This window comes from Hemiscyllium ocellatum, chromosome 32 (genome assembly GCF_020745735.1).
Source record: "Hemiscyllium ocellatum isolate sHemOce1 chromosome 32, sHemOce1.pat.X.cur, whole genome shotgun sequence".
Classification (NCBI taxonomy): Eukaryota; Metazoa; Chordata; class Chondrichthyes; order Orectolobiformes; family Hemiscylliidae; genus Hemiscyllium; species Hemiscyllium ocellatum.
In genome coordinates, this window is record NC_083432.1 from 47,386,844 (window position 1) to 47,409,088 (window position 22,245).

The 22,245-nt window shown below is 42.4% G+C and overlaps 1 protein-coding gene across 1 annotated transcript; it reads left to right on the forward strand.

Annotated features, from left to right (window-relative positions):
* The first annotated feature begins 8,849 nt into the window (after nt 1-8,849).
* Nucleotides 8,850-20,810, forward strand: snf8 (SNF8 subunit of ESCRT-II). The gene is made up of 8 exons (XM_060849021.1): nt 8,850-9,201; nt 9,926-9,976; nt 10,119-10,257; nt 11,229-11,333; nt 13,738-13,810; nt 15,968-16,109; nt 17,401-17,475; nt 18,634-20,810. Exons 1-8 carry the CDS (start codon nt 9,148-9,150, stop codon nt 18,769-18,771), a joined length of 777 nt encoding a protein of 258 aa, XP_060705004.1. The 5' UTR covers nt 8,850-9,147; the 3' UTR covers nt 18,772-20,810.
* Nucleotides 20,811-22,245: the final 1,435 nt, after the last annotated feature.

Here is a 22,245-nt window from a genome sequence, read left to right on the forward strand (position 1 = left end):
AATTCCAGATCATAAATACCGTATTTCCACCCCTTTCCTCAGCCTGCAGCAATGGAACCATTCTGATTGCTAGCTTTGGTGTGCTGCCTGTATTGATGATCTCCAGTGGTACATGGCATGTTGTAATCTCCTCATCATTTATTGCTAAGGTTTGGGGGCCTGTCCTCTTTGCCAAATTTTTTACACATTCCTCCCTCTCTGTGAGTCTGAAAAATGTGTTGCTGGAAAAGCGCAGCAGGTCAGGCGGCATCCAAGGAGCAGGAGAATCGCATTTCGGGCATAAGCCCTTCTTCAGGAATTCCTGATTCCTGAAGAAGGGTTTATGCCCGAAACATCAATTCTCTTGCTCCTTGGATGCTGCCTGACCTGTTGTGCTTTTCTAGCAACACATTTTTCAGCTCTGATCTCCAGCATCTGCAATCCTCACTTTCTCCTCTCTGCTAATCTGCTCAGGACCAATTATACATCACCTTCTGTTCTCATATTTCACCATTGCAAATATAAGAAATTCCCACAAACTGATCTGGAAGTGACCAGATAACTTGTTAGCTGTGTTGGGTGAAAGATAATTATTGGTCAGGACACCAAGGAGAACTATTCTTCTTTGAAATGATTCCAATGAAATCTAGCTAAGAGAACAAATAGAACCGCAATTTAATATCTCATCTAAAACATGCCACATCTGACAATGCAGCACATCCTCAGTACAGCACAGGGGATATTACAGGATCATATAGCACAAAATAAGGACATCCATTCAGTCCATCAATTCTATACCAGCTATTTGGTTCCATTTCCCAGACTTTACCTTATAGGCCCAATTTTTTTTACCTTCGAAGTTTTAAAATTTCCTTTGGGAAGTTTTTATTGAATCAGTTTCAATCTCTTTTAGGTGGTGCTTTACATATCATAACAGCTTGATCCATAACAAGGTCGCTTCATATCTCTGGCTCTTTTGCCAATTATTTTTGATCTGTGTCCTCTCATTACACTTCTATCCTGGAAATGTTTCCCCTTGTTACTTAAAATTCTTCATTATTTCAAATTCCTCCAATACATCATCCCTTAACTCCCTCTGTTTTAAGGGGTAAAAGCTTCTCTGGGCTCTCCTGAACTTCCTCATCATTATCATCGTTCTCATAAATATACGCTGCCTTCTGTCTAAGGTAATAAGAACATAAGGTGTAGGAGCAGTAATAGTAGGCCATTCAGCCCATTAGGTTTGCTCTGCAATTCACTGAGATCATGGCTGATCTAATACTTGTCAACTCCATTTTCATGCCTTTTTACCACAATGCTTGATCTCCTTACTGACTAAAATTCTATTTCAGCCTTGGAGATACTTAACGACCCAGCCTCAGCAGACCTCTGCAGTAAAGAATCCCACAGATTCAATATCCTCTCAGAGAAGAAATTTCTCCTCCATCTCTATCTTAAATGTGTGAACCCCTTATTCTGACAGTATGCCCTCTGGTTATAGACCCCCCTACAAGGTGAAACAGCCTTTCCACAACTACCCTGTGAATTCCTGTAAGAATTGTGTTATTTTCAATAAGGTTGCCTCTTATTCTTCTATTTTCCAAGAGTACAGCCCAATCTACTCAACCTCTCCTCATTATACAGCCCCTCCAAACCTGGTTTCAGTCCAGTGAAACATCTTTGACCTGCTTGCAATGCCAGTATACCTTACCTTAGAAAAGGGGCCCAAAACAGATCACAGTATTCCAGTCGTGGTCTGACTAGTACCTTGTATGGTTTTTAGCTAAATCTCTACTTTTATACTCAATTCCCTTTGAAATAAAAGCCAACATTCACAGGACATAGAATGTTACAATGCAGTACAGGCCCTTCAGCCCTTGGTGTTGTGCTGAACTATGGAACCAATCTGAAGCCTATCTATCCTACACTATTTCTTTTTCATTGATATGTTTATCCAATGACCATTTAAATGCCTGTAAAGTTGGCAAGTCTACCACTGTTGCAGACAAAGCGTTCACGCCCCTACTACTCTGAGTAAAGAAACTACTTCTGACATCTGTCCTATATGTATCACCTCTCCATTTAAAGCTATGTCCCCTCATGCTAGCATCACCATCCAAGGGAAAAGGCTCTCACTGTCCACCCTATCTAACCCTCTGATTATCTTCTATGTCTCAATTAAGTAATCTCTCAACCTTCCTCTCTCTAAGGAAAACAGCCTCAAGTCCCTCAGCTTTTCCTCATAAGACCGTCCTTCCATTCCATGCAACATCCTAGTAAATCTCCTCTGAACCCTTTCCAAAGCTTCCACATCTTTCCTATAATGAGATGACCAGAACTGGACACAAAACTCCAACAACCAGAGTTTTGTACAGCTGCAGCATGACCTAATGGCTCTGAAACTCAAACCATCTACTAATAAAAGCTAACACACTGTATGCCTTTTTAACAGCCCTATCAACCTGGGCGGCAACTTTCCAGGATCTATGTACATGGACACCGAGATCTCTCTGTTCATCTACACTGTCAAGAATCCTACCATTAGCCCAGTACCCTGTATTCCTGTTGCTCCTTTCAAAGTGAATCATCTCACACTTTTCCACATTAAACTCCATTTGCTACTTCTCAGCCCAGCTCTGCAGCTTATCTACGTCCCTCTGTAATCTGCAACATCCTTCGGCACTATCCACAACTCCACCGACCTTAGTGTCATCTGCAAATTTACTAACCAATCCTTCTAACAGCAAATTTACTAACCATTCTATTTTCCTTCACTACTATCTGCTGAATTTGGTTGCTAGCTTTTTGTAATTCAGGGTCAAGGGTTCCCAAATCTCTCATTTCCACAACTTTCTGCAATCTCCATTTAAATAATATTCAGCTTCTCTACTCTTCCTTCAAAGTGCATAACCTAACATTTTCCCAGGGAGTTATACTCCATCAGCTAAGTTTTTGCCCATTTGCTTAACTTGTCTTTATCCCTCTGCAAACTCATGTCATCCTCATAACTTGCCTTTTCACTTATTTTTGTGTCATCCACAAACTTAGCTACAGTACATTAACTTTGCTGATACAAGTCATTAATATATATCATAAATAACATTTCTGTCTCATGATGCCCAGAAAGGGGTCTTTGAAGGGTTAGATTGCTTGTCAGCTATGATGCTGTGACCAATCATCTAGGGATGGGGTTTGAACCTTCTGATCAGAGGTGAGAATCACACCAACTAAATCAAGACTGACAATCTGGTCCAATGTGTCTGAACATCATTTGTGGGCTTTAGCTAAATTGCTCTGAAAATGATGATGAGGAGTTCAACTCTAGATGGGACAAGCTCAAGTTTTTCTCAGCTTGCTATTACTATTTTTCTTTATTGTGAGAAGTATAGTAAAGAACTTCCCATGTATTGCACAGAAACAGACCATTCTCACATATAAATGCGCTGACATTTAAGCTTTACTTGAACCTTCTCCCATTTTTCCTCCTTCAATCATATCATTCTAACCCTCTATTCCATTCTCTCTTGTACTCATTTATCTTGATGTTAAATGCATCTGTCACATTCACCTCAGTTATTCCTTGTAGTGAGTTCCAGATTCTTCCCATTCTCTGAGTAAGGGAGTTTCCTTGAATTTCCTGTTTGATTTTCTGGTGTCTCTGTTAAATCAATGGGTTCTTTCTGCCCTTCTGCACAAGTGGAAACAAGTGTCTATGCAGTGGAAGCAGGCCCTTCGGCCCATCAAGTCTACACTGATCCTTTAAAAAGCATCCCACCCCAACCCACATCAGGCTTGCAAACTTTCATTTCCCACCTAGTCTGCATATACCTGGACAATTTAGCATGGCCAATCCACTTAACCTGCATATCTTTGGATTGTGGGATGAAACCAGAGCACCCAGAAAAATTCCACGCAGACATGGCACAAAGTGCATACTCCGCACAGACAGTCACCTGAGGCTGGAATCAAACCCAGGTTCCTGGCTCTGTGAGGCAGCACTGCTAACCACTGAGCCACCATGTTGGCTTTCAAGCTTTCAGAAAGATCTGTACTGGTGGCTAGTGCTCAGTAGTCGTTCTGACATTGATCTGTGGAGGAATTAAAGTTGTGAATCTGTGACCTGAGGCAATATTGAACAAATAATATCAGCGGTTCCCCCTCTTACCCATGTGTGTTTCTTACAGGAACCATGGTCACCAGTGACGTGATTGCTTGAAACCCACCAATCACTGGAGTGGAATCACAGTACTAATTAATGTTTGTCTTAGCAATTCTATAAAATTTTGAAAAAAAATGTGAAGGTGATCAGTAAATCAATAAAAAAAACTCAGTGCACAATTTTATTAATCACTCATTTTCTTTAATAAAAGTAAAATGCAGTGGATTTTGGAAAACTCATTTGCTTTCATTTTCTTAGTTCTTATGAGCTTCTCAGTATCACCATTCACCATCTTAAACATTCATTCACTCCACTAATGGCACACTCAATGCTGTGTGTATACAATACGCTGCAACCGCCACCATATGGGGCAGCTAATGCATGGGAACACCACCACCCACGAGCTCCCCATGAGCTACCTAACATCCTGCTTGAAAACGTATCACCATTCCTTCATGTTTTTATTCACTTGTGGGACATAGAATCGCTACAGTGTGGGAGCAGCCCATTTAGCCCATCAAGTCTGTCTGTGTGGAATTTGCACATTCTCCCTGAGTCTGCTTGGGTTTCCTCCCACAGTTCAAAGATGTGCAGGTTAAACAAAGAACAAAGAAAAAAAAAAATTACAGCACAAGAACAGGCCCTTCGGCCCTCCAAGCCCACGCTGATCCAGATTCTCTATCTAAAACTGCCACCTATATTCCTTTGCTCCCTGCCCATTCATGTATCTGTCCAGATGCATCTTAAATGACGCTATTGCTCCTGCCCCTACCACTTCTGCTGGCAACACATTCCAGGCCCCCACCACCCTCTGCGTAAAGAACTTTCCACACACATCGCCCCTAAACCTTTTCCCCCTCACTTTAAACTCATGCCCCTAGTAATTTGAGTCCCCCACTCTGGGAAAAAGTTTCTTGCTATCCACCTTGTCCCTACCTCTCATGATTTTGTAGACCTCAATCAGATCCCCCCCCCCAACCTCCATCTTTCTAATGAAAATAATTCTAATTTATTCAACCTCTCTTCATAGCTAGTACCTTCCATACCAGGCAACATCCTGGTAAAGCTTCTCTGCATCCTCTCTAAAACATCCACATCCTTTTGACAATGTGGTAACAGAACTGTACACAGTATTCCAAATGTGGCCGAACCAAAGTCTATACACCTGTAACATGACCTGCCAACTCTTGTACTCAATACCCCGTCCGATGAAGGAAAGCATGCACTTTGCCTTCTTGACCACTTTACTGACCTGCGTTGCTACCTTCAAGGAACAATGGACCTGAACACCCAGATCTCTCTGTATATCAATTTTCCCCAGTACTTTTCCATTTAATGTACAGTTCACTCTTGAATTGGATCTTCCAAAATGCATCACCTTGCATTTGCCTGGATTGAACTCCATCTGCCATTTCTCTGCCCATCTCTCCAATCGATCTATATTCTGCTGTATTCTCTGACAATCCCCTTCACTATTTGCTACTCCACCAATCTTGGTATTATGTGCAAACTTGCTAAACAGCCAACTAATACTTTCTGCCAAATCATTTATATAAACATCACAAACAACAGTGATCCCAACACAGATCCCTGTGGAACACCATTAGTCACAAGTCTCCATTTTGAGATGCTCCCTTCCACTCCTACTCTGTCTCCTGTTGCCCAGCCAGATCTCTATCCATCTAGCTAGAACACCCTGGACCCCATGCAACTTCATCTTCTCCATCAGCCTACCACGTGGAACCTTATCAAACGCCTTACTAAAGTTCATGTATATGACATCAACAGCCCTACTCCCATCAATCAAGTTTGTCACTGCCTCAAATAATTCTATTAGGTTTGGAAGACATGACCTTTCCTGCACAAAACCATGCTGCCCATTACTGATAAGCCCGTTTTCTTATAAATCGGAATAGATCCTGTCCCTCAGTAGCTTCTCCGGCAGCTTCCTTGCCACTGACATCAGGCTCACTGATCTATAATTACCTGGAGTATCCCTGCTACCCTTCTTAAACAAGGGGACAACATTAGCAATTCTCCAGTCCTCTGGGACCTCACCCATGTTCAAGGATGCTGCAAAGATATCTGTTAAAGCCTCAGCTATTTCCCCTCTCACTTCCCTCAGTAACCTGAGGTAGATCCCATCCAGACCTGGGGACTTTTCTACCTTAATGCATTTAGACTTACCCAAAACTTCTTCCCTCCTAATGCTGACTTGACCTAGTGTACTCAAAAATCTATCCCTAACCTCAGCATCCATCATGTCCCTCTCCTCGGTGAATACTGATGCAAAGTACTCTTTAAGATTCTCACCCATTTTCTCTGACTCCACATATAACTTTCCTCCTTTGTCCTTGAGTGGGCCAATCCTTTCTCTAGTTACCCTCTTGCTCCTTATAGATGAGAAAAGGCTTTGGGATTTTCCTTAACCCTGTTTGGTTAGGTGAATTCTTAGAATCATAGAATCCCTACAGTGTGGAAACAGGCCCTTCGGCCCAACAAGTCCACACCGACCCTCCAAAGAGTCTCCCACCCAAACCCATTACTCTATGTTTATCTCTGACTAATGCACCAAACCTACAGGTCCCTGAACACTATGGGCAGTTTAGCATGGCTAATTTACCTAACCTACACATCTTTTGGATTGTGGGAGGAAACTAGAGCACCCAGAGGAAACCCATGCTGACACAGGGAGAATATGCAAACTTCAAACAGATAGTCACCCAAGGCTGGAATCAAACCCAGGTCCCTGGAGCTATGAGGCAGCAGTGCTAACCATAGCTGGTCACAATTGGTCATTCTAAATTGCCCATAGTGTTCAGTGATACGTAAGTTAGGTGTATTGTTCAGGGGGGAGTGTAGACTAATAGGATAGGGAATGGGTCAGGATGGGTGACTCTTCAGAGGGTTGGTTTGGACTTGTTGGGCCAAAGTGTCTGTTTCCAGACTGTAGGAACTTTAAGATTGTAGAAGTCAACACAGCATTCTTCAGAAGAGCATCCCATCTGAACCCAGATCCCCCTATAACCCAGTATTTCCCAAGGCCAATCCACCGATCCTGCATGTTTTTGACTGTGGGATCAAACCAGAGCACCCAGAGGAAACCCACGCAGACACGGGGAGAATATGCAAACCCCACACATACGGTCACCTGAGGCTGGAATTGAACTGTGCCAATGGCTGTCTAGCATTTATTCCCCATCCCAAGTTGCCCTTAAAAAGGGGCTGTGTGGAGCTGACATCTTGAAATGCTGCAGTCTACACACTGTAGGTTCACCCACAATGCCCTTCAGGAGGAAATACAAGGATTTTGAACCAGCAACAGTGAAAAAAGTGTTATATTTCCAAGTTAGGATGGAGACTGGCTTGGAGAGGTACTCGTGGGGTGGTGCTCCCATGTATCTGCCATCCCTGTCCTTCTAGGTAGAGGTGGTTATGAGTTTGGAAGATGCTGTCTGAGGATCTTTGATGAATTTGTGAGGCGTATCTTGTAGATAGTACACACTATTGCTACTGACTGTCAGTAGGAAAAGGAGTGGATGCATGTGGACGTCATGCCAGTCAAATGGGCTGCTTTGTCCTGGATGGTGTCAAGGTTCATGCATGTTTTTGGAACTGCACCCACTCAGGCAAGTGCAGAGTATTCCATCACACTCTTGACTTGCGCCCTGTAGATGGTGGATAGGCTTTGGGGACTCAGGAAGTGAGTTACTCACTGAAGTATTCCTAGCCTCTGACCTGCTCTTGTAACCACTGTGTTTATGTGGTGAGTCCAGTTGAGTTTCTGGTCAATGACAACCCCCAGGATGTTGATAGTGAGGAATTCAGTCATGGTAACATCATTGAATGTCAAGGGGTGGTGATAAGATTTGTCTCTTTGTGAAGATTATAATTGCTGCTGGAATAAATTTTGGAAACCAACTCCCTCCTCGTTAACAGCACCTTGGCTGTACCTGCATTAAATGGTGTAGAATGGTTTGAGGGGGTGGCTCAATACCAGTGTCTCAAGGGCGATCATTGACAATAAATGCAAATGTTTAAAACTTGAGATTCTAAACATGAAATTAAACTTGGTTATTTAGATTAGATTAGATTACTTACAGTGTGGAAACAGGCCCTTCGGCCCAACAAGTCCACACCGAACCGCCAAAGCGTGACCCACCCAGATCCATTCTCCTTCTTTTATCCCTTCATCTAATACTATGGGCAATTTAGCATGGCCAATTCACTTCACCTGCACATTTTAGCTTTTTAAAAATTGTATAAGCTTAATTTTTTTGCAAAGTCTAGTCACATGCAATTGTTACTGGACTCTTAACCCATCTATTAAGAAAGAAATGAAATATAGACATGAAGATCACAAAATACCAGTTTATAGTCCAACAGGTTTATTTGGAAGCACTAGCAACCTGATTTTTAAACTTTGTCCACCCCATTCCAACACTGGCTCCTCCAATCATGGAGATGGTAAGGAAATACCAACAAAAGGAAATTAATTACTGCAGTTGCTGGAATCTGTACTGGAGAGAGTCATTTAGACTCCAAGTGTTAACTTGCTGGTGCTGTCTGGCCCGCTGTGATTCCCAGCATAAACAATAGCAGAGACAAGGTCCTGTGCGGACACACCCCGACAGTAGCAATTAAGGAAGTGGGTGAGACAAAAGCGGAGGGAGGTTGGGAAATGTAGTTTAATGTAGAGCGGAAAGGCTGGTGCTTAAATAATGCTGGGGAGAGGTTCGAGTCAAGTGGTTGGGGATGTGTTTATAATATAGTAACAAGGAAACTGGAACAGGTAACAATATGTGGAGTTACTGTAACGGTAGAAGAAGAATCGCTACTTGACAAGCTCCTGACATTGCTGCTTCCGTGTGGCAGGCGGATGGGGTCAGCGCTGAACCGGGAATAAGGCGGAGCTGGAGCTGGACGAGCTGCAGTCAGTGAGTTGGATTCCTCGTTTCCGACCTCCTTTCTTGCAGTGAAAAATAAAGCAGGCCCAGAGACCCGCAAAGATGCACCGCAGGGGAGTTGGAGCCGGCGCCATCGCCAAGAAGAAACTCGCAGAAGTAAGTTACAATGTGCTGTCGTTTTCCTCTCCGGCTACAATCCATTAACACCTCCCAGCCCCAATATTTTGCCCACCTTCTCCATTGACAGTCAGTTTTGCTTTTCCTTAGTCTATCAGCCTTTTCTCCCAGTCACTATCCTGTTCCCCTCCTCCTCTCTCTCCACTCCCTGGATGATGGGGTGGGCTCGATTGGCTGAATGGCCTATTCTTGTTTCTATGGGGAGAGACACTGCTAACTGAAGACTAGTATCTTTCAAGGAAATAAAACTACGTTGCACCTGTCTCTATGGGTAGGGATTCCCATCTGAATTAGAAGGCCATTCACCCTGCTCCTGAGCATCATTATCATCTCCTCAGTTTTGCAACTAAGATCAAACCACTGTGTGAAATCTTAAAATATAACTTCTGATGGAACTATTGTGTAAAAGACCCAATTGAATTATCTCCAGTGTTCTTGTCCAATATTTGTCCTTCAGTCAATGCTACTGAAAACAGACCAGCTGGTTAGTACCATGTTGTTGTTTACAGAATCTTGTCATATATAAATTATTTCCTACATTAAAACAGTGGATTAATTTTCAAAGTTCCTCTTTAGCTGTAAAATACTTTGGATCCATGAATCATGAAAAGCACTTCAGAAAATGCAAGTCTATCCTTGTTTTCTTTCTTATTCTGTTAATGGTATTTTGCTGCTTAATGTTTGCTAACTGAATTTTCTTTAGGCTAAGTATAAAGAGCGAGGAACAGTGATGGCTGAGGATCAGCTGGCTCAGGTGAGTAACTATGAACTCAAGCCCATTTAATTAATCTTTATTACTATCTGAAATTGACACTTTTGGTTTCTGCTTTGCCTTGTAAAGAGGATCAATGGTCTGTCCTATCGAAAGATTTCTGAATTTTTCTTGATCTTTGCAGATGTCAAAGCAGCTGGAAATGTTCAAGACCCATCTGGAGGAATTTGCCAGCAAACACAAACAGGAGATTCGGAAAAGCTCAGAGTTCCGTGTTCAGTTTCAGGATATGTGTGCAACAATTGGCGTGGACCCTCTTGCCTGTAATCCTGTTCAGTCACCTCTCTCCAGTTTCATTTTGAATTCACATCTTCCCTGATCTTGAAATATTATCTTCATTGTAGGGAGAGTTTTATTCTATCTGACTCCATGCTGTCCCTGTCCTGGGATTATTTGTTGGGACAGTGTTGAGGAAGTAAAAGAGTAGAGAAAGCCTTACTCAATATTTAATCTTGTGCTGTCCCTGTCTTATGTGTGTGTTTGGGAACAGGAGCTTTACTTTCAGTCTAAAGGTGTAGATGGAGCTTTACACTATCTAACCCTGCACTGTCCCTGTCCTGGGAGTATTTGATGGGGACAGTGTTGGAAGAACTTTACTTAATTTACTTTCATTTTAAAAGAGTAGAGGCAGCTTAACAATGTAGCTAACCCTATGCTGACACTATCATGGGACTGATTGATGGGGACAGTGTAGAGAGAGCTTTACTCTATCTAACCCCAGACTGTACCTGTCCTGGACTGTACTTATGGAGAGAATATCAAGGCACATTTACTTTGTTTAAAGAAGTGGAGGAAAGTTTATTTTGTCTAAGCCTATGCTGCAGCCATAGAGGGAGTGTTTAATAGGGCAAGTGTAGAGGAAGGTTCACCTTCAGTTTAAAAGCTTATAGAAAGCTTTGCTTTCAATGTAAGAGTAGGGAGAGCTTTACACCCTGGAGGTTAGATTCAGAGTATCTCTCTTGGGAGAATTTGGTGAGTGTTGAGGAAATTTTACTCTACCTATCACCCACCCTAGTGCTGTACCTGTCCTGGAGTATTTGATGGGACAGTGCAGAGGAAGCTTTGCTTCCTGTTTAAGAGTAAAGTTCACTCTGTACCTAACTGTGTGCTGTACCTGCCCTGGGAGTGTTTGATGTTGTGATGTGTGAGAAATTGATGAGACTTCTGTGCCCTTGCACTGATGAACAAAAATTGTCACATACACACACAAGTTTACTTAATTTCCTCCTTGCAGCTGGCAAAGGATTCTGGTCCGAGATGCTGGGTGTCGGTGACTTCTACTATGAACTGGGAGTGCAAATTATTGAAGTGTGTCTGGCTCTGAAACACAGAAATGGAGGTGAATCTCTCATTATCCATATTAAGTGAGTGAGATGGTTTGCATGAGACAGTGATTATGAGTGGCAATTTAAAACATACTTTCATCCAGGTTAGAAGCTTGCTTATGGTATGAAGATGGTTGAAGGATTTGAAAGTGCCGAACTTTAAAGTATATGGGAGATGATATATCCACACAGTCCTCTGTGCAACAACAAATTAAATGTAGATATTTGCATAAAAGGGAATCCAAAAGGGCCAATTAGGGATCAAAAAAGGTGGCATGGATCATGGATGAGCCATTACGTAAGTATTTTGCATCTGTCTGTACCAAGGGAAATGTTGTTATCTGGGCCAGTTTTACAGAGGAGGAAGCCTAATCATTAGGAAGAAATGAAGTGAAATGAAAAATTGATAGAGGAGATATTTGATGAGCTGATGGCACTGAGAGTTAACAAGGCACGAGGACTAGATGAAATGCAAGGAAGGAAGAGTGGACATTGCAGAGACACTGGCAGGAATCTTCCACCCCTTCCCTGGATTCAGGGATGGGGTAGAAGATTGGAGAATTTAAACTTCCTTTTTGAAGAAAAGTGTAATTTTGTAAGTATAAGTCTAACAATTACAAACTACTCAGTTTAATTTCATTGAGACAGGGAAACTTCTGGAAACACTAATTTGGAATAGATTTAATAGCTACATGGATTTATTAAAGACCAAAAAACACTTAGTGCAATGCCACACAACAGATTTGTGAGGAAAGTTGTAGTTTGTGGAATAAAAGGGACAGTAACAACATGGATATAAAACTGGCATAGTGATAGGAAGCAGTGAGTACTGTTTAATGGATATTATTCCAACTGGTGGGAAGTTTATCGTGGAGTTTTACAGGGGTCAGTGCTGGGATCCTTGCTATTCCTAATTTATGTAAATCTAGATCATGAAGTGCACAGGACAATTTCAAAATTTGTAGATGACACAGAACTTTGAAGCATTGTAAACTGTGAGGATAACAGTGTAAAACTTCAAAAGGACATTGATAGGTCAGTGGATATGTGGCAGATGAAGTTTAATGCTGATAGGTGATACATTTTAGTAGAAAGAATGTAGAGAGACAGTATAAAATATAGTATTCTAAAGGCTGTGCAGGAGCAGACCTGGCTGTGTATGTGCACCTGTAGGTCAGGTAGCTAGAACATGGTTAATAAAGCAAAGTAAACCCAAGCTTTATTAATGGGGGCATAGAGTACAACAGCAGGGAGATTAAATGGAACCATAATAAGACACTAGTTCAACCTCAGCTAGAAAATAGTGTACATTTCTGCACGCCACACTTTAGGAAGAAGGTGAAAGTACTGGGGACGGTGCAGAAAAGACCAACAAGAATGGTTCCAGGATAATACACAGTAAAGACAGATAGAAGTTGGTGCTGTTTCCCTTGGAAACAAGAAGGCTAAGAGGAGATTTGACTAAAGTTTTGAAACTCCCCTAAGCTCTGGGCAGCAGAAAGGATGTAGAAGGAGAGGTTACAGATTTAAAGTGTTCAGAAAAGAAGTAAAAATGATGTGGTTTGAGTCTGGAAATGCAGTCATAGGAAATGTGGTGGTGATGGGTTCAATCAAGGAATTCAAGAGGACATTGGATAATAACGCTCATTATTTATCGAGAAAAGGCAGGAGAATGATAATAAATCATTATTATGGAGAGCCGGTGCAGACTTGATGGGCTGAATGGCCTCCTGCACTATAATAGTTCTGTGATATAGCACTGAGTAAATCTGACATTCAGTTACATGAGAAATTAGATCGGTTGACCAAACTGCTTAATTGGAAAACTAAGTTTTAATGTGTGTCTTTAATGGATAGAGATAGAGAATTTAGATTAGACTTAGTGTGGAAACAGGCCCTTCGGCCCAACAAGTCCACACCGACCCGCCGAAGCGCAACCCACCCATACCCCTACCTAACACTACGGGCAATTTAGCATGGCCAATTCACCTGACCCACACATCTTTGGAATGTGGGAAGAAACCGGAGCACCCGGAGGAAATCCACGCAGACATGGGGAGAACGTGCAAACTCCACACAGTCAGTTGCCTGAGGTGGGAATTGAACCCAGGTCTAACCTGGGATCGGATAGAGATAACCACTGTGCCACCGTGCCGCCCACAATTTATAGAGGACATTCGTGGTTACAAATGATGGAGAAATGAAAGTTGAGATGTGCAAGAGTCACATTAGGAGGGTGGTGGATTTTGATGTTACACAGAGTGTGGAGTGCAATCACGGTAAGACTATTAAGAATTGTGAAGCTGAAGCAAATCCAGTTAGCAGGCATGCAGGTGATGGATGAATGGAACTTGGTGTGAAAATGATCCCAACAAGTGAGAAAAGCAACTTATGACGTACCTTTTAACTTCTTTGTAGGTCTGATCACATTGGACGAGCTGCACCAGCGCGTGCTGAAAGGTAGAGGCAAGTTTGCCCAGGATGTCAGTCAGTGAGTAAAACAGGCAACTCCTAATGAAGGGGATCAATAATTGATTTAAGTCTGATCCTACCTTTATTTGCTTGAGTCTAGCTGTTTATCGTTCGCTATGCAACACTTCATAGAATCCAAGAAATTTGGAGTACACAAGGAGGCCATTTGGCCCATGATGCTGGTTCTTTTAAAGAGCAATGATCCTGATGGTAATAATGATTGGAACTCCCTTCTGCAAATGGCAGTAAATCAAGCAATAGATATTAAATCTGTTTGTGTTAAGCAAATGTCATAAGGGATTTGGTCAACAGGCAAGGAATATGATGTTAGGTGACAGATCAGCCAAGTTGGAACTGGCTTCAGGTCTCCTCCTGTTCCTATGGAAAAAAAAAACTTTGGGGGTGGGGAAAAAACCTAGACCCAGGGTCCAAGACCTTCAAATCAGGTTTCTCAATGGCAGTCTCTAGAGGTATTTCATCAGATGAAAGTTAGTAGAAATCTAAAACTTCATTCCTTCCGCATTAAAAAAGCTGTTGAGGCTGAGAATCCATTGAAAATGTCTGAATAACATTTAGCAAACTCCATTTAGATAATAGTGTTAAAGGATTACCTTAAATTCACCTGGACTGTCTCAGACTCCTCCCTCCCTTTCCTAGACCTTTCCATCTCTATCTCGGGCGACTGACTCAACACAGACATCTACTATAAACCGACTGACTCCCACAGCTACCTGGACTACACCTCCTCCCACCCTGCCCCCTGCAAAAACTCCATCCCATATTCCCAATTCCTTCGTCTCCGCCGCACCTGCTCCCAGGAGGACCAGTTGCAACACCGCACAGCCCAGATGGCCTCCTTCTTCAAGGACCGCAAATTCCCCCCCAGACGTGATTGACGATGCCCTCCACCGCATCTCCTCCACTTCCCGCTCCTCCGCCCTTGAGCCCCGCTCCTCCAACCGCCACCAAGACAGAACCCCACTGGTTCTCACCTACCACCCCACCAACCTCCGCATACAACGTATCATCCGCCGTCATTTCCGCCACCTCCAAACAGACCCCACCACCAAGGATATGTTTCCCTCCCCTTCCCTATCAGCGTTCCGCAAGGACCACTCCCTTCGTCACTCCCTTCGTGACTCCCTCGTCAGATCCACACCCCCCACCAACCCAACCTCCACCCCCGGCACTTTCCCCTGCAACCGCAGGAAATGTAAAACTTGCGCCCACACCTCCACACTCACTTCCCTCCAAGGTCCCAAGGGATCCTTCCATATCCGCCACAAGTTCACCTGTACCTCCACACACATCATCTATTGCATCCGCTGCACCCGATGTGGCCTCCTCTATATTGGGGAGACAGGCCGCTTACTTGCGGAACGCTTCAGAGAACACCTCTGGGCCGCCCGGACCAACCAACCCAACAACCCTGTGGCTCAACACTTTAACTCTCCCTCCCACTCCACCGAGGACATGCAGGTCCTTGGACTCCTCCACCGGCAGAACATAACAACACGACGGCTGGAGGAGGAGCGCCTCATCTTCCGCCTGGGAACCCTCCAACCACAAGGTATGAATTCAGATTTCTCCAGTTTCCTCATTTCCCCTCCCCCCACCTTGTCTCAGTCGGTTCCCTCAACTCAGCACCGCCCTCCTAACCTGCAATCTCCTTCCTGACCTCTCCGCCCCCACCCCACTCCGGCCTATCACCCTCACCTTGACCTCCTTCCACCTATCCCACCTCCATCGCCCCTCCCCCAAGTCCCTCCTCCCTACCTTTTATCTTAGCCTGCTTGGCTACTCTCTCTCTCATTCCTGATGAAGGGCTTATGCTCGAAACGTCGAATTCTCTATTCCCGAGATGCTGCCTGGCCTGCTGTGCTTTGACCAGCAACACATTTTCAGCTGTGATCTCCAGCATCTGCAGACCTCATTTTTTACTAAAGGATTATGGAACCAAGGTGAAAAAGATACGGGTTAGATACAGATAAAGATACAATAATGGAAAGGCTTGAGGGCCGAGTGGTCTCCTCTAATTTAGACATTGTCTGATTTTTGTTTATTTATATGGTATTTCATTTGCCCTTTAAATTAGTCACATCAACCAATGACTTCTCCCTTTTGTTTCCTCTCTACTGGACACCTAACCACAACTCTACTTACCTTCACTTCTCAGGGACGATCTCATTCGGGCCATCAAAAAACTGAAATCCTTGGGGAATGGTTTCAGTATAATCCCAATGGGAGGTGGATACCTGGTACAGTCTGTCCCCGCAGAACTGAATATGGATCATACAGTGGTGCTGCAGATTGCAGAGGTAGGTGACATCACTCAGTTTTGAGACACAGCTGGCGGACTGAGGGAACACTTGATAACAACCTGCAGCTTTTTATATAATCAAAACTCCCATAGCATGAAACAGGAGCAACTGTCAAACAAACTTCAACACTGAACCACATACAGAAGTATTGAGATAGATGGTCAAAGGTTTGTTCAGAGGCTAATAAGCATCTTAAAAAGGGAGGAAGAGAGATGTTGAAGGTACAATCACTAATGTTGGATAGTCTAAAATTGTGGATGTCTGACCAGGTGTGGGTGTGTGGGAGATGCCCCGCTTTCAGATTTTACAAGTTGATTTATGACAACTGTTCATGTTCTGAGCTTCCCATTCTTCCTATTACCCACACATTTCAGCTCACTCTCGTTTATAGACACCCTCTCTGTTTTTCTGGGATTTAAAAAAAAATCACTTGTGGAATGTGGATGTCGCTAGCTAGATCAACATTTATTGCCCAATCACTATTTACCCTGGAGGTGGTGATGAGCTGACTTCTCGAATTGGTCTTTTAGCAGCAGCAAGCAGATATACCAGCACAGCTCTTCCGGGGTTTTGACTTCCTGATAATAAAGGAACAGCAATTTAATTCCAAGTCAGTGTGTATAGTTTGGAGAGGAATTTTGCAGGTGATGGTGTTTCTGTGTGTCTGCTGCCCTTGTCCTTTTGGGTGGAGGAGGTTGCAGATTTGGGAGGTGCCAGTATAAGGGGTTATGCTGAGTTAGTGTTGGGTACTGCAGTAAAGAAAAAAACATCTTAAAACATCTAGGAGCAAATAAGCTTCTCCACAAAGCCTTAATGACGTTTGGCTGTTAAGGACTTGGGAACATCCCGTGAAGTAGTTTTGAAGTGTAGTCAATGTTGTAACGTAGAAATTCAAAAGCAAATGGGCACACTGCAATCTACCACAATCAGCAATGTGACAATGGCCATATTTGAATTGTTGACTTTGGGACAGTTACTGCACTAGGGAGAATTCACCTACCATTCACAATCCTACTGTGAGATTGTTCACATACTGTGGGGTGCAAACTGGACCTTTGTTTAATAAGGTCTTTATTACCAGCATCTGTGCAGCACTCCCTCAAGTGTTGCACTAGGCATGTCAGCCTAGATTCTTGAACAGACTGAGACTGAAGTTAGTTTGCCCTCTAGTAAGAGTGACCAGATAAAAGGGCATGAATGAGAAACTGGGGTAATTAGGGATAAAACTGACAACCGTCTTATGATGGGGAGAGAGAGAGATTAATCTCAACCATTTTGTGTCTTACAGAAGAATGGGTATGTAACAGTCAGTGAAATTAAGTCCAGCCTGAAGTGGGATGCTGAACGTACTAAGCAAGTACTGGTATGTATACCTACCATCTCCAGTCTTTCCTTCCTAGAACAGACTAGGCTGTCTGCTGAGACTGACATTACATTTTCCATAATTTGGCAGAACAAGGGAATGGTATAGCTGGAGTCAGGCACAGGCAAAAACATTGATTCTTTACTATCAAATATGGATGTCATCTTTGCAATATTGCTTGCTTCAAATAAGGAAAACTGCTAATAAAGGCAGCCTATATAAGCTAATAGAGCTGAAACCGAATGCTTCCAATAAATGACTGGACTTTTGTGATTGTATGTTAGGGTTATTTGGGAAATCAAAGAATGAAAACATAGACAAACAGGTGGTGAAACCTTCCCTGTGATTTTGCACATCTAGACTAGTGGACAGTGAATATTTAGTCAAAGTAGCCACCAATGTGGATGGCAAATATGAAGATATCAAGAAACACATTAATTATTGAACTTTGAGGATTTGTATTTTAAAAAAAATCTTCATGATACATTTCTTTGGTTCCCCATTAAATGTTAGTGTTCAGCATTTTCATATTTTAAACTTCTGTGACATTGTCACCTTTTAAGTGGTTTATCTAAAATTACAGCAACAAGCTTTTTCCCAGGGTGAGGGATTCAATAACGTGAGGTCATGCTTTCAAGGTGAGAGGTGAAAAGTTTAAGGGGGATACACGTGGTAAGTACTTCACACAGAGGGTGGTGGGCGTTTGGAATGCGTTGCCAGCAGACGTGGTAGAGTCAGACATGGTAGCATCATTTAAGATGCATCTGGACAGATACATGAGTAGGTGGAGAGCAGAGGGATACCAATGCTGAGGAATTGACCGACAGGTTTAGATAGTAATATTTGGATCAGATCAGGCTTGGAGGGCCGAAGGGCCTGTTCCTGGGTTGCAAATTTTTCTTTGTTCAAGTCCATTTAAGTGATTATATTCCCACCCTAGTTTATTCTCATTCTACTAACATATCATTTCTTGATGTTTACCTAATTTGCCATCTGCATGAGTCACCAGCTGTTCCTCCCACTAGCATCTCTGCTCTGCAAAGATTTTGTTTTCTTTTCATTACAGCGGGGGAGGATGGGAATTTAGCTGTGAATAAGGAATTAACAATTTAGATGAGAATCTGTGTCAAAAACTCTTGCCGTTGTAACCTCTTTCAGGAACATTTGTTGAAAGAAGGCTTGGCGTGGATAGATAAACAAGCTCCTGAAGAGCCTCAATACTGGTTACCTGCACTCTTTTCCGATCTATACTCCCAAGATGTCACTCCTGAAGAAGCTGATGCAAGTTTGCCATGAGGAAAAATTTAATACTTCAGTCCAGAGAGTGAATAGACTCCATCCACCTTGAGATGGCTTTGACACCAGAATGAAAGACTGGATGTTCATGTTCTGGATACACAAATCTTTTTGTGGCAGGCAACTTCCAGTATCCCTGCATATGATACTTGCACAATTAAATGGCATTTCTCAGCCTTTGACCACTGGAAACTAACCCAAGGTATTGTACTGCTACACACTTGGAGTTTGAAGAAAAAGTCATTTGACACACCTGTCTGAACACTTTAACTCTGAAAGTGTATTTCAAAATTGCCGTTAAAGTGGTGTTGCTGCAGATCAAGAGTTGGGAGCAGAATATTTGACCTGCAGAATTGTCTGGATAAATCGACTGAAATACTAATCTCCTGCTAAAGCTTGTAATTTTTGCTGGTGATGAAGATATACAAAATATTGGTCAGAAGAACAACAACCAGGCAGTTGTGCCTGCCTTGCTCTCATGATGACTGCAGCAACAATGACATGATGGTGACTTCTTATTCTTCCCCTGACCCCAAATCTTTGACTGACTGAGAAGTTACCACTTAGAGGCAAACCTTGGCATTAGCAAGGTTTTGTATTCCAAAACTCAGTTCAATTTAATTTTGTCAAAAGAAACCATGTAATGAAGAGAGTTTTATTTTTGCACCAAGCATTCACTCATTTAAAAGTTTCCAGCAGTGCATACATCACTTTCCTATGATTCATTAAAAGTAGCTTGCTGAATGCCAGTTTTTATGATTGAATCCAAATGCAGATGAATACTGACTGATGATTAAGATTTTCTTTTCCTTCTGCTGGTCAGGATGTCCCCATGCCCTGAAGCAGTTGGCAGTCTCATAACTGGCTTTTGAGTACTTGCATCATTCTAAGTAGTTAAATTGACCCTTTCAATCAGCCCCCAAATATCATCTTATCTCCAGGGCAGGTCCTGACTCGACTTTCGTCTCTGTCTTCACAAACTACACATCGTAATGGTTCATTGTACAAATTACAAACTGACAGTTTAGATATGAAGCTGTGTTTCCATGTTGCTGGAGGGAAAGGAGACAGGCACTTTGATTTAAGAATTCTCATACTTTTATTCAAACTGTTGCATCACCTCCCCTTTTGGAAAGTGGAGGAAAAGGTTTTGAAAAATTGCGATGATTGGACTACTGTGGTTCTGTGGGGGAGTGGGAGAGATGATGCAAACCAGTACTACAAATCCTGTGAACAATAAGTATTTTGTCAGTAGAAGGTTTCTGCCTATTTGGTTGGTAGTCAGAGGAGACAGTTTTAAAATAGTGGTAAAGGAACTGAGAGGCTGTTGCGAAGATGAAAAGTTATTTACATACTAACAGCTATAGGGAAAGAAGGGGGAAATTGGGATGAATGTGAAGTTGGCACAGACATGATGGGCATATGGCCTCTTTACGTGCTAAATTTTGCTTTCATTCAACTAATAACCACAATAAACCCACTGACTCTTTCCCAGTGTAGCTCTAAGTGGAATAAATTAAGTGAATCATGCAATTTAGTAGGTTTTGTCATCAGCAAATTTTATTGCACCAAAAATTTGAATTGTCACTTATATACAATATGAAACAATATAAACATCAGTGCTTTTTCCTAGTTTGCATATTAGTTGTTAACCATGATTAGACAATCTTTAACCACGTGCATCTATTAAATTGGTGTCATAGCTGAACCCAACCAGCAGTACCAGATTGACAATTCAATGGTGTTTTACCTTCACTCTTGTTACCTTGAAATGAAGTACCAGTGAGCTAATAGATGTGTATATAATCCACAGCAAGTAATCCGATAGAAAATTATATCCATTTCAGATGTGTCCAAACCAGTGGGTGAATGAATTATCACCTAACAGGTATGGGAGACCCTTGTCAGAAGATACGCCCCACTACCCAGATTGTTTATCTTGTAAGGCATCATAACAGTGAGGTATAGGTAATATGGGAAACCAAGGCAGTGAAAAGACACACTTTTTAAGTTTCCAAAAGGAGCTTTTTTTTTTTAAACACAAACTCTCACCTCATGCAATATTGTCTTTTTCTTACTGTTGAGGTACAACTCAAAGATACCACAGTCCATATCCAGTACCTCCTACAAACGACCACTGCTTAACCTTCAATACTAGCATTGTGTTTGACAAAGAACATCATGAGTCACTGGTTTGAGACTGCCTGATACACAAGCACTTTTCCCACAAGAAATGCCAGAGAGCGACTGGAGATGGAAAGGCAAGCTGAGACTGAAGCCAATTGCCAGTAACTCCACTCAAACCATGCGTGAATCAGAGAATATTCTGCTCCATATAGTCCAGTGACATCCTACTTTTACCCATTGAAGATGGAGCAGATACTGAATGTTGGAAAACATTATAATGAAGTTTCTGCACCTGAGTATGGAAGTGAAAGGTAACGTCTCAGTGGTACATAGCAGAGAGGGGTGTTTATCAGTTTGCCAATGGATGGCAGTGATTACTGTGCTGAGAGATGGGGGGGGGGGGGAGAGAATTGGGAAGGGGGTGGGTTTGGGAGGGAGGGGGGAGTGCCTCAGCAATCTAACTGAAACAAGTCATGATGGTTGTGGAAGGAGCTCAGATTACCAGGCCTTTCAAAAAATGAGCATACCTTTTAAACAAGAAACATTTCTCACATTAACTATACTTCACAGCTCTAGGCAGATTGCTCTTCTCTGAAATGCTGCTTTAAGCAGCTTTAATCCTCATCGTACTCCCATCATCTCTGGCCTTGGGAATATTACCCTACGTCAATGTTTTGCCTGGCAAGGGAATCGGAAATAATTGTGCAGCCAAGTTTAAGGTGAGGCCCAAAAGTGAAACAAACATGTTACCATCAACAATATTAAACGCAGAACAGATAACTGATATACTGAATGTCTCTCCCCGGGGTAAGTTGCAGCAGTTCAATTATAGATTTAAAAAAAAGAACAGAAGGTTGTAGGTAATGGATTAAGTTCTAACCAATATGTTTTGACATTAGCCTGATGGATACACCACAGACCATAGCTGTTGACTTTTTCAACTTTCTCTTCCACTGTAACCCCTAGGCTTCAGATTCTATTGAATATCAGGCTTCTATGGTTAAGTCCTTCCAATGTAGTACTGGTTACCCTGCAAAAGATGTTGCATGTCCATGGACAATACTCCAAGCCTTTTAGTTACAAGCGTAACTGACCTGCATCCTGCTTTCTAAATGCAGAGCTACTCCCTTCAATGCATTTGAAGTAAAATAAAATTCCTGTTTGATAAGCTGTTTCCTCAAAATGAATGGATCAACCACCCTCAATCACAATTCAGTTAAAACTGGAGTACAATTTTTTTATTCTGTCATGGCAGTGCAAGAATCCTTAGAAATCATTAGAATTCCATGGAACTGGTCGAGTAATTGAATATCTAACCAATCATATAAAAATGGATCTTTTTAAATA

Coding starts and splice junctions, on each gene's coding strand:
- snf8 (XM_060849021.1), top strand. CDS start 9,148: ATGCACCGCAGGGGAGTTGGAGCCGGCGCCATCGCCAAGAAGAAACTC. Junction 9,202..9,925: donor CCAAGAAGAAACTCGCAGAA/GTAAGTTACAAT, acceptor AATTTTCTTTAG/GCTAAGTATAAAGAGCGAGG. Junction 17,476..18,633: donor AACGTACTAAGCAAGTACTG/GTATGTATACCT, acceptor AACCTCTTTCAG/GAACATTTGTTGAAAGAAGG.